Genomic DNA, 13,141 nt, shown 5'->3' with positions numbered 1-13,141 from the left:
GATATGAGTACCAGAAAAAAGAATCTTTGTAGGCACAGTTGGTTGGTTTACATTTTTTAATTGCATTTTTGTCACAAACTAAGATATTATTCTTTGAAATTTACTTGTGCCATATAGTAATATTTAAATATATGTTTTTCCATTTGTGGGTAATAAAACACTAAAGTCCAGAGACATGGTTGGTTGTTTTTTGGATGATTTTCTGAATTACTATTTCCTATTCCATTTCTCTAAATCAACAAGTAAAAAAACAATAAAATAATGATACTATCCCCCAAAAGTCAAGATCTCAAGACATTTGAAGTAGAAGCAGAATTTGAGGTATCTGTGTTATTTTTCCTCAGCCCCCAAAATCTGCTTGTTTACTGATAGTCTAAAACAAGACAATGATTCAAGTGTCTGAGTATTAGTGCTCAAAGGTATAAAATAATACATATTTATTGAGTATTTATTACATCCTTGATACTCTGCTCAATGCTTTATATATTATATTAAATGATCCTCGCTATTACCTATGAGTAAAATAATTATATTAAGCCCATTTCATAAATGAGGAAACAGAGTAACTTAGCAAAAGCCACATAGGGAATAAGTTTCAATGTAATTTTTCTCAAAATGTATTAAAAACTACTTGATCAGAATCAAGTAGGAGAGCTTATTAAAAGCCCAGGTCTCAGTGTCTCCTCAACCTTCCAACTGAGAACCTTAAGTATTTGTTCTTGAGCATCTGTATGTTTTAACAAACATCTCAGTTGAGATGTTTGAGAATCATATTCATAAATTTTATTACTACCAATGTAAGAAGAAAAAGCAGCTTCAGGGAAGCTGTGGGAAAGAAATGCAATTTTTGCCTGTTATCCTGTGAAAGGCTGCCTCGCCACATATCCATAAATACTTCCTGAGTTACTCAGCAAAAACCAAACATAGAACTGTCAGGAAAAGATAAAACATTTGTACTTGCTGTTTTGTCTACTTGCCTATAGGCCTTCCTAAGAAATATTTTCTTATTTTCAAACACTGTCAAGTTCCTTGCACAGAAATTTCATTTCCTTCCACAGAAGGAAACTTTAATTCCCTTGCTGTAGAATCTGACCAAAGGTGGACCTGGAATCCAAATTATAATTGTGTAGTGTTTTACAGATTGTGGTGCTTCTCACATAATGAAAAGCAACTATTTTTTCTGTTTCCCGTGAGCCAGGAACCATGCTTGGTGCCAGGCATACAGCAGCAAATGGGAAAGCCATGATGTTGGCCTTTACGGAATTTCTGACATAGCTACTACTCCAATGTTTTGTTAGGTTGTACAGCTGTGAAGTAATGAGTGTTATTCTATTTGAAATATGAGAAAATGAATGGTAAAGAGGCTACATGACTAGCTGGTCCATGGTTGTACGTTAAGTAATCACACCATCTAGATTGTTCTACTGATTCCAAGTTTAGTATTCTTTCAGCTACCTTATGCTGTCTTTCAGACTTAGATATTTTGCACAACTTGAGTCAATTAAGTCCTAACCTTTCTTATTTCAATTTAAAGTGTATATGTTTATGTCTGAAGATGTGGTGAATCATACACCATGCTGAGATAATTAGGAATGAAAACAAGAAAGAAAATCCATGGAAACAGAACAATTAAGAACAAATGATCAACTCACAGACACAATTCTGGATGTATAAAAGAAGGGATGAAATCATCCCTTAGTATAAAGGGATATACAAAGAAAGGATGAGGTGGTATTGGTAGAAAAGTTGATGTAAAGATCACTCCAATGGGAATAAAGGGAAAAATAAGCAATTTTATGGCTAGTGAGTACTTCATCCAGATCTTTCATTGTATAATCAAGCACTTGTCTGTGACATCCTGCTCATCTCTTTGCATTAAAGTAGTGTGTCCACATTCACCATGCCTGCCTTCCTCTCACACGTCAAATGATGTTTGTTCTTACAGAAGGTCGGGTAGATTTTCCCATCATAAAAATAAGCACAGTTCATATTTTCTCTTTCATTTCCAGAAAGCTCAAACCTGTGAAAGGAAAAGGTAGAATGAGTTCCTTCAAAAGCTATATAAGCAGTCAACAAACTCTGCATGAAAGTATTTTGTCTCACAAAATGGAAACAAAAATATGGGGATAAAAGTAAAAAACAACATTCAGATCATTGAGAAATTTTCCATCTGCTTGGGAGTATTAAGTATGTACAGCTGAGTAACTCAATAGCAATTTAGTACAGCATTGATTAAGCAACTAGTGAGCAGGAGCACAATAGGAGCCCAGAGAAAGAGATGGATGGGATCTGAAAATGATGGGGAAAGCTTTATCTTTTCATAGAAGATCACACTTTAGTTCTGTCTTGAAAGAAGGGTAGGATTTAGATAAACAGAGAGGAGATGGGAGAGCCCTGTAGGGGCTGTAGCTGTACAGAGTGGGAAGGAGCTCAAGGAAAAGAAAGTTGATTAAATATTTTTGAAATGAGGATTTATGTTGTAGGGTAGCAGAAATAAGGCAGCACACTCTACTGTAATTGCCTGTTAACTTGTCTATATTCCCCGCTGCATTGCTTATGACAAGAGAACAACAAATGTGTAGATCTAATTTATTCGCCAAATATCTATGGGATACCTACTATGTGCCAAATTTGTTTTGTGTGCCGATATTGATAGAGTAAACAGGGACACGGTCTCTTCTACTGGGGAACTTACATTATAGTAAGAGGATGTTGGTAAGAAGCCAACAAATAGAAAATTTCAGAGTGGTAAGAGTTACGAAGAAATGAAATGGTGTGATAATGGACTCGAGTGGGTGTGTGTGGAAGGAGGCTAATTTAGTTTGGGTAATTAAAGTCGACCTCATTGAGGAAGGGATGTTTAAAAGACACATGAGTCACAAGGGGGAGCCCATCATGGAGTTCTGGAAGTGGAACAATCTAGAAGAAAACAGTTAAGTACAAAAGCCCTAAGACAACAAAACAAGTTTAATTTGTTGAAAGAACAGAGGGTTCACCAGTTGCCTGCAATATTGTGAATGACGCGCAAATGATAGGAGAGAAAGCTCAAGATCTATGAAGAAGTCTGCTTGTACTTGCAGTATCCTTTGCTCCTACCCATAGTAAATACTTAGTATCTGTTGAATAAATGAATTGAAATGTTAAGTAATGATCAGGTTGTACAGGTTGTGGTTATCAGTTTTAATTTTAACTGGAGAGACCTTACAGTTTTGATATACAAGATGAGCAAAGGTCTTGAGATTGGAGATTGGAAAGCCACATTAAATAAATGCCTCCTTTGCCTGGATTGTCTGTACAAGGATGGAGCCTTATGATATGAACATTAGAAACACCTTGTGAATGATGGTGTGCCTGATTCTTGGAGACCCCTAGGGAAGAAGAGTAGGGAAAATGATACTGAAGAGCCAAAAGAATCCCCAAAGTAATCACTTTCAACCATAAAATAACAAGAACGATCATTTTGTTCTAGAAATACATGAAGAGAATCAGATCAAGCAACACACGCGTGCACACACGCACACACACACACACACACACACGTTCTAATGGTAAATTTGAGGGTAGAAATGAATGCGGAAAAATATCAGGAATAGAGGTGGATTATGACTTAGATAAAGAGCAGAGGAATGGGAAAGTAAGTAAAGTAGAATTGTCTTATTACCAGTGTTCACTTATTAGGAGTAGGGTGTCAGTGAGTGTGCTGCTGTTTCTATAGCACACAGTAGGTCATAGAGCCACCTCCCAACTTTTAAGTAGTGTGCCTTCAAGAGGGTAGAGGATCTCAAGAATAAAATTTGCTCGCTGTGACTTGTATTCTGAATGTCCATTGACTTACACATTTTTGGAGGGCACAGAGCCATCTTCCCACATCCAGACTTCATTAGGGTTCTTGCGGGACAATCCAACCCAACGAATTAATCCAGTCCTGGACTTCATGTATTCCTATTGCAAACACAGATAAATATAATGGTCAACCTGCTTCCACAATTCTCGTAATGATGTAAAGACAAAGTTTCATGATAAGACCCTGAACAACAAAAACAAGTTAGATTGTATGTCTACGTTAATGTTAACTAATCATATTTGATATTTAGAATTGTGCCAAGTTCACTTGTTTTAGAATAAAAAAAAATTGCTTGTAGAATATAGGAAAAAATGTTCACAGAAGGAGGATATTCTAACCTTTCTACACGTTTATCTTCCATTGATTAAAGACTAGAGTTTCAAATAGAGTACCAAATATGGCTCTTAAATAAGATAATGGTAAACAACTAGAGAAGGAAAATTAAAAAAAAGAAATATATTGTTGGTGAAATGTTTTTATTCCCTACATTTAACTTCTACTTGCCTTGGTTTCATTGCTTAGCTAGTTTTGTAGTAGCCTACAATGTTTACATTGGAAGTATTAATTTGTTTTAGTTGACTGAGTAAAAGGAATTATATGATGTCTTTCTCAAAGGGATTACAAACAGCATTTGTTTTTTCTAATTTGCCTTTTTCTACTTAGGAATTGTCACTATTTACTATATGATGCACTATACTTATTTGTTTTGTTTATTGCCTCTTGCTCCAACTAGAACATAAGCTCCCTGAGGTTAGAGATTTCTGTTTTATTAACTTCATGGGTTCAGATTCTGAAATAGTTCCAGTGCATATTTGTCAAATTAATGGAAAAGTCAATCAGTCAATCAATCAGTCAATCCATGGGTAACAAAATTAAAGAGTCAAATATTCATATACTCTCATACTTCCCAGAAAAAGAGGTAGGTGAGAATGCATTCTTAGCAAATAAGAAATGACTCAAGCTTCTTAACAGAAGTGAGACACAGAATGGCATTCCATAATCGATACTGTATGAAAGTCACTTTTGATTGCTTATTTATTTATTGTTATCCCAGGGTCCTGGGATCGAGCCCTGCATCCGGCTCCCTGCTCGGCGGGAAGCCTGCTTCTCCTTCTCCCACTCCCCCTGCTTGTGTTTCCTCTCTCACTGTGTCTCTCCCTGTCAAATAAATAAATAAAATCTTTAAAAAAAAAAAGAAGAAGAAGAAGAAGACTCCCCTCTGAGCATGGAGCCCAACATGGGGCTCAATCCCAAGACCCTGAGATCACAACCTGAGCCGAAACCAAGAGTCAGATGCTTAACTGACTGAGCCACCCAAGCACTTTGACTGCTTATTTTTTAAAGCTTGAGCTATCCCCCACCTTTCTGTTAACTCCTGTTCTATTCTTTAAAATACATCTACATTATATACCTCACTATATGAAATATATTCTGCCTGAAATTCAACTATTCTTTGTTTCTCAAAAATGACATTATTTCTTTCATTTATAAACCTTCAACCTGGCATCAGTGCAAGATTCAAGACATATTGTATGTCTCCAATTAATCCCTTGTTATTGAAGTTGAGATTTTAGGACACTCTCTTATTTTGCCTGATTGGAAAGAAAGATAATTTACTTACCTGAATATCTTCTCTATTAGTTTGAGTCCACAAAGAGAGTTAAGAGGATAGTAACAAGGCAACAAATGACCTTCAGTGTCACTGGAATGATCTCCTCATGTCTGGCCCATTACTGTGGACTTCAGCTCAGGAAAATATAAGTCAATTTTGCTGATCAATTATAGCAGTTCTGTAGAATCTGACTGGCTTGACTATTTGAGTTCAGTTTAATCTCCGCACAAGCCCAAATCCAGATCTCCTATTTGCTTTTTTTTTAAATTTTTTAAAAAAATATTTTATTTATTTATTTGACAGAGAGAGACACAGTGAGAAAGGTAACACAAGCAGGGGGAGCGGGAGAGGGAGAAGCAGGCTTCCCGCGGAGCAGGGAGCCCGATGCGGGGCTCGATCCCAGGACCCTGGGATCATGACCTGAGCTGAAGGCAGACGCTTAATGACTGAGCCACCCAGGCTCCCCTTGCTTTCATTTTTAATATACAGAATGTGAATCATTACCATATTGGAAATTGTAGGTTAAACACCATAAAGAATTTCTGCCTTTCAAAAAATGTCTTAAGAAATCTATCATTTGGCAGAAGGGAGACTCCAAGGCTTGGTTTCTGGTTTGCTCCCAGGATTCACAAAAAAAAAAAAGAGAAAAGCTACATTAAATAATAAAGGGAGAGTGCATGAGTGGATGTGAATATATTTTGCTTCAAAATAAAGCCTTTGTTAGAAGCTGTCAAAGAGAAAAATGTGGAAGAGGAGACGTTTAGTAAAGAAATTTCAACTGAAATCCTGTGTGTTTCACAAATGAGGTTGTTCCCGAAACTATGGAAGAGCCTGTGAAAAGGTAAAGTCTGCATGGTTTGTTCAAGTTCAGTCGTTCAACAATTTAGCAGGAACTGAGGATTCATGTAATATTGGGATGGCACTGCTTTTTATATTTTACAATGATATTGAGTTTCTTTATACTTTCAGATTCTTTTATGGATTAGTAAATGCAACCAAGGAAGCTGAGAAAAGTGAAATGACTTGTCACAGAGGTCAGTCTCATTAGCTCATTTTACCCCTTTCTAAGAAATTCTTAAATGTGGTCATTTCTACTGGGCTTGATAAGGTTCTAAGATCAGCACAGACTGGAAGACGTGAGAAATAGATATAGATTTTAAAGTCAAATGTTTCACTTAAGATTCTTCTTACGACTCCAAAATATTTGACATAGGAATCTCCTTACCAGAACGTTCTGGCTGGCGATCTTCAGCAAAGTAGCGTTCATGTTAATACAGAACTGCTTACTCTCTTCCCATGTCAAGTTGCGCCTGAAGAATCCATAGCAACTATCTTCATAATATCTCCAGTTTCTGTCACATGGGCTGCATTTATGGCCTTAAGGTGAAACCAAGCATAGGAATCCATACTTTTTACTTTTGCTTTTCCCCCATATCCTGTGTTTTCTGCAGATCTCCAGATTCCCTATGGATAACATCACAGAAATACTCCAGGGGGAGGGGAGATGAAGAGGTTCCAAAACCATACTTACTGACACTGCTCTTTTGTTCCAATTGTTTTATTAAATATTGGCAGAACTTCTTTGCTACTTGGTGCAGAGTTCCTGAGACATTATTATTCTCCACTTGGTAATTTTGCTCTGTGACGGCTAGATGTAAAAATTAGATAATAATTTGTAATCAGGATCATAAGGGTGATGCAGAGACCTTTTGATGAACTTTAATTTCAGTAGAATTGTCAATCTGTGAAGTGTTTACTAGATACACACGAGTAAATGAGTACTGCAAAGGGGTCTGGGTAAAGGGGTGTATAAAGAACAAATTAAGAACTATGCAAAACTGACGCCTGATGGTTATCCAAAAGAAGAAGTGAACTATATGAAGGAGACAATCACAAATAAGAAAATGCCATGATCATGCCATATCAAAACGAATGTTTTGATATTTCTTTGAATACAGATTTCTAAGCAGATTTCAGAGGTGAATGACCTCTGTTATTTTGTTTTTCATGTAATATCAAAATATCCATTTATTTAAAAAATACATATTGATTTCTCGTTGTGCTCAAAATATGATATTCAGGTGAATAAAAGATGGTGAACAAAACATTCTAACAAATAAACAAGCACACAAACAAGCAACAGCTACATGGGGTAATGTGACATTGGAGGGCTTTTAGATTTATAAAAAGAAAAAATATATAAATTAGGTGGGATATGAATTGCTTCTGAGTGAAAGTAAATGCATTCATTAAACAAAGTGGGAAAGAGGGCACTTTAGGAAGAGGTAATACAGTGGAGAGAAATTTCAGGCAGGGAAAGAGGATTTATTTGTGAAACTGTGAAAAGTCCATGTTGGTTGGAACTGAAGATATGCAGGATAGGAAAAAAAAAATGAAAAGCTAGTGTGGATCTAGACCTTAGGGGATCTTAAAGACGAGTTTAAAAACTTGAAAATAATTTTAATTAAAGCGATTTGAATTAGAACAGAAAAGTCAGAGTTCTCCTTTATTGAGAATATATTGGCAGCCATGTATAAAATGATTGAAGTAGCAACAAAGAGACACATAGTGACAATCAAGCCTAGTGGCCTACACCAGGACCCTTAGGTGTTGCTTTCCTCAGAACAAATCTCTTGCAGTGAGTCAATACTTACACATTATCCCCAGAGCCACCAGCCCAACAACTAACACCATGCACAAGATCAGCAGAATCAAAGCCATCACACGCCACAGAGGTGAGGAAGCAGGGTCAACTGTAGACATAGAATACAGATGTTAGGGGGCAGGCTGTATGGCATAGCTATGGGGCAGCATCACCCCTGCCCCCTGCCCTCTCAATGCTTTCTGAGTGTTATAGACAGCTTCATTGCCATATCTTGCTGGTGTTTCTTTGGTGATCATCAATAGCAAGTACAACCCATTCCCATTCCCAATAGCATGTACAACCCTTTTCCAATGGACTTTTCTCTGAGTCAAAATATAACTGTTAAGGTTTTGTGTGTCTTTGTTTTGTTTTGTGCCCACCCCCATAAATAATTGCTTTTATATGCAACAACTGAAGAATCACACCCACTTGCTGACAGCTTAGAAAATGAGGTTATAAAACCTTCTTTCCTCTTACTCTCTTGGTTTCTATTCCATCCTGCATTATTATTTTTTCCTTATTATAAGTCTTATTATAATGTTCCTGCTTTTATCTTTTGTTGCTTATATTCTAAATAAGTCTGTCTGAGCCTAAGTAGATGTTACTCGAATTCTGTAGAGCAGGAAGATCATCAGGAAAATAAAATAAAACTATATGTGCTGTCACTAGTAGAGAAAGGAAAGTAGGGTTGACCTATTTCAATAATTAACTTCCAAATCCCTGGCTCTGGGTATTCTTACCTGAGGTGAGAGCTGGCTTTCGATTTTTAATATTTAAGGTGATGTATCCATCTTCGTCCAGCATGGCTTCCCTCGGACTGCAAGTGAGCTCAGGGTTGGATGACTTAGGAGAATTGTCATGTCCACGCATAGATTTCAGTGCCTGCCAGTCCGTGACCCTCCCCTCTCTGGTAAGGTGGAGCCATATGTGTTGGGGCACATGTTTTTTGTTTTGTTCTGTTTCTGTGTTTTGAATTTTTTTTCTTCCAGGAAGCCCTTTCGTAGCTGTTCAGAAATACATGGACCTTGAACATAAAAATATAAAAATAATAACTTGCAGTAAAGGAGTAGATATCGCATTTGTTTCCTGTTTTCTTATCTTCAACTCTGAATGAAGGAATGTCTCCTTATTATATCCTTTCAAAGAACAAAAGTTCATGCTTCATCTTAACTTTAGTGGAGTCTAAATTGTATTGTTTAAATGACCTGCTCTCTGATGAAGATTCGTGGATAAAACAGGAGCAGATACATAGTCTATTCCATTGTGAGGAGCAAGTCTAATATAATTCGATCTAATAGGAGCTAAAGTAGATGTTTCAGGGTCTTGTGTTAGAAGGCACCATTCCTAATTATGACCTAGAATCCGTCCAAATTTTTGCATCATTCACAAATCATATTTTTCAAAAATTTGAGGACTCCACAGGAGGTAGGCTTCATATTGCTTAGGTTTAGGCATTAAAGAAAAAACAATCATATAAAGTGAAATAATACAGAGTTAGTGATTATTGTCTTTCAGTAATGTTTTCACTTTAAAGTGAACTTCCAGGAAGGGAAAAATCTTAATTAAGTGAAATTGTGTAATTTCAAGTATGGTGGTGCTTCAATGAAGAGCTATTTGTGGAAGGGACAGGTTCCTAGTGCCCTTCACATCAGAGAGTAATATGTATTCCACACATTTAACTATAAAATGGGTTTTCAAATTGTAATTGTAGCTCACACTGAAAGGAGTTAGAGTAGCTAGAGAAGGCTAGCTGCTGTGCTAATGTAAGGATGTTAGTGAGGGTGCTGTCTATTTTGTCATTAGGATAGCTTTTATATAGTTTTATAGCAGATATATATATATATTTAAGATTTTATTTATTTGGCAGAGAGAGACACAGCGAGAGAGGGAACACAAGCAGGGGGAGTGGGAGAGGGAGAAACAGGCTCCCTGCTGAGCAGGGAGCCCGAAGCGGGACTCGATCCCAGGACCCTGGGATCATGACCTGAGCCGAAGGCAGACGCTTAATGACTGAGCCACCCAGGTGCCCCCAGATATATATTTTTTATTTTTTTAAACCTTTACAGCCAGAAAAGCTTCCCTTCTTCTAAGTGCCTAATTCTAGGCATTTATCTTATAAATAATCTTATTTTATTTTTTCTTTAGTTACTAGTGTGTTAGACATTACTTTTCAATATAGTAATTATATAAGAGCTCATGGTAGGTATTTTGTTTACTAATGTTCCCTTTGGTACATCTGGTATACATTTGTCCTTCCTTTCTGTTATCTTCTTCACTCTGAATTCTTTGTCAGCTTCCTTAAAATAATCTTTCATCTTGAAATTTCTTGCCCTACACTCCTCAAATAATTTTAAAAGTGAGGTAAAGAATAAACAAAACAAGGATGGAAGGTCAATTTAAATGACATTTTTTCAATAAACCTTTTACTCTGTTCTCTTAGTAATCAAACATGTAACTTCTGAAAATTTATGGTTAAATTAAATCAAATATGTAAATGCAAGATCCATGAACATTTGGAAGCCTTCGTAATTATTATAAACATTTTCATGTTCAATTAGCAGAAACTTTCAGGAGTTATGAAACATAACAGTTAGCTTGCTTTGTTGTGGTTTCCACATTCTCTAGGTCTTGGGCAATTGGTTGAGTTATAAAAATATCCCATTTATTCTTCTTGCAAATCGCCAGGAATATGCTGGGCTTACTTGATTCATGAATGTTTAAAACTGTATGTTTAACACCAGATGTAGGTAAAGCTGAAACCTAAGCCTCAGATGCTATTCCATTCCTACCTATAGCTCAGCCTGTGGACTTTCTTTTGTTTTTTTCCTTTTAATGATTGCAATGCATCATTTATCCTTCCTTTCTGTTATCTTCTGGGTAACAGAATAACAGAAGATATCTTCTGTCCCTTCCACAAATAGCTCTTCATTGAAGCACCACCATACTTGAAATTACACAATTTCACTTAATTAAGATTTTTCCCTTCCTGGAAGTTCACTTTAAAGTGAAAACGTTACTGAAAGACAGTAATCACTAACTCCATATTATTTCAGCAAGGCATGGTTTTTGGATCTTTGGTAACACTAGCCGCAGGCTGAGGGTCTTATGTCCGGATCTATGGTCCATAAAAATATATTTGCCTTTATTTGTAACCCCCCAACATGGTTTGTTAGGAAATATGCTGGGTGAGTACAGAGTCTCTCAGGGTCAAAGGAGCCCCTGATAACATTAGTCTTCATTCTGTTTTCTTCCTCTAAATACACTATAAATACAAGCTGAGTTACTCAGCAAAAATTAAGCAGAGAACTGCAGGAAAAAGAGATAGAGATTAAAAACTTTTCTTTTTCCTTTTCCAAAATCCAAAGGCTTTGCTAGATACCGCTTTTTTTTTTTTTTAAAGAAAGCTCTACCCCCAACGTGGGGCTCAAACTTACAACCCCAAGATCAAGAGTTACATGTTCTACCAACTGAGCCAGCTAGGTGCCTCTTTGTTAGATTTCTCTTAATCACCCTACAAGGTCTGTCATTGATATGTTTGTATATTTTATTGCCCCTCTTTTCTTGGCTTAGTAAAGTATAACAGAAAAAGTCCTTTATTGCAAATATTCTGATGAGTTTGAATTTGGAATAAAAATCTTTGTTTAATATTTTAGAGATTAAGAGGCACTTTTACATAAGCTATCTCTTTAATTTTAAAGCATGGTCTAAAATAGTGACTGACATACAGTTACCATCCAGTAGATATTTGGTGAATGAATGAATATGTATCCAAACAGCAGTCTCATCCTCATATTACACATGTAGAAAGGGAAGGTTAAAGAATGTGGAGACATTTCTATGATCATACTGCTTGTAGAAAGCAGTACCATCTACCTAGTTTCCAAGTTTTTCCACTATATTATAAAGTCTTTCAAATTTGAGGATTGTCCTGACTCCATTATCTATGTTTATAGCTGAAGAATGAATAAAAGACACTAAACTCACAACAAGGTATAGATTCAATAAGAAATCAGTGGAATTCATAACATTGTGGATAAGACTGTTCAACATATAATGAGGGCTAGTGGATGTGTAAAAGAGAAAGACCGAAGGAAAATGATGTTGACTATTATGAATGCTATAGTAATGTATCTAAACTGAAAAAAATATATAAAGAAAGGGATAATTTTGCAGCTCGTGGTATCTTTTTACAGACTTTTTTTTTTAGTTTCAGAGGTAGGATTCAGTGATTCATTAGTTGCATATAACACCCAGTGCTCATTACGTCAAGTGCCCTCCTTAATGTCCATCACCCAGTTACCCCATCCCCCCCAACCTATCTCCATCCAGCAACCCTCAGTTTGTTTCCTATAGTTAAGAGTCTCAGACTTTTTAAGGCACATCACCTTTATGCTAACCCTTCGGTGCATTTATCAGTGATATCCTGTTCCCTCTCAGTCCTCTGCATTAATATTGTTGGTTCACCTCTGACTTACTAGCCTTCTACACACATACCAAATACTGTTTATCTTTGGAAAAAGCTAGAATTTCCTGTCATGAAAAAAAGCATAATTAATATTTTCTCTTTCACTTCCAGAAAGCTTAAACATGTGGACTGAAAAGTGGCATGTTTTATTAAAAGTTAATGAGCTAAACAATGAATAACTATCAGACAACAACTGTGGCAGAGCGTTTTGTTACAGAGTAGAGAAAATAAAGGGGAAAATATGTCAGACAGCATCTACCACACTGATAAGCTTATCATGCACATGTATACAAAATATCTGTAAAGTTAAATAATATCAAATGGAATATATAAGCCTTGAGTTATGATTTGAAGGAAAGGCAAAGATTACAGAAGAAGAGAGTGGAAAGGAATACTTTTTTATCAGGCAGGGCAAACATCTAAACAAAGCTATGGAAGTATGAATGAGTATGATATGATCAAGGAAAACAAAGTGATCAAGCATGTTTGAACTGAAGATTCATGTTACAATATTTTGGGATATAAAGTATCCTGTTAAAATCACTATAAAACGTACATTGCAGGGACCATTAATTA

General features: G+C 36.2%; 1 protein-coding gene across 1 annotated transcript; it reads right to left on the bottom strand.

Moving 5' to 3' along the window:
* Nucleotides 1–38: 38 nt before the first annotated feature.
* Nucleotides 39–8,970, bottom strand: CLEC1B (C-type lectin domain family 1 member B). Its single transcript, XM_028119721.2, has 6 exons — nucleotides 8,841–8,970; nucleotides 8,111–8,209; nucleotides 6,988–7,104; nucleotides 6,682–6,833; nucleotides 3,836–3,942; nucleotides 39–2,020 (listed from the first exon to the last, which is right to left on the bottom strand). Exons 1-6 carry the CDS (start codon nucleotides 8,968–8,970, stop codon nucleotides 1,876–1,878), a joined length of 750 nt encoding a protein of 249 aa, XP_027975522.1. The 3' UTR covers nucleotides 39–1,875.
* Between the last annotated feature and the right edge of the window lie 4,171 nt (nucleotides 8,971–13,141).

The sequence above is a fragment of the Eumetopias jubatus genome, unplaced genomic scaffold (genome assembly GCF_037043125.1).
Source record: "Eumetopias jubatus isolate StellerSeaLion01/CBP00866 unplaced genomic scaffold, mEumJub1_p1.0 scaffold_8, whole genome shotgun sequence".
Classification (NCBI taxonomy): Eukaryota; Metazoa; Chordata; class Mammalia; order Carnivora; family Otariidae; genus Eumetopias; species Eumetopias jubatus.
Note: the sequence above shows the minus strand (reverse complement) of the source record. Positions and strands in the feature narration are given on the sequence as shown.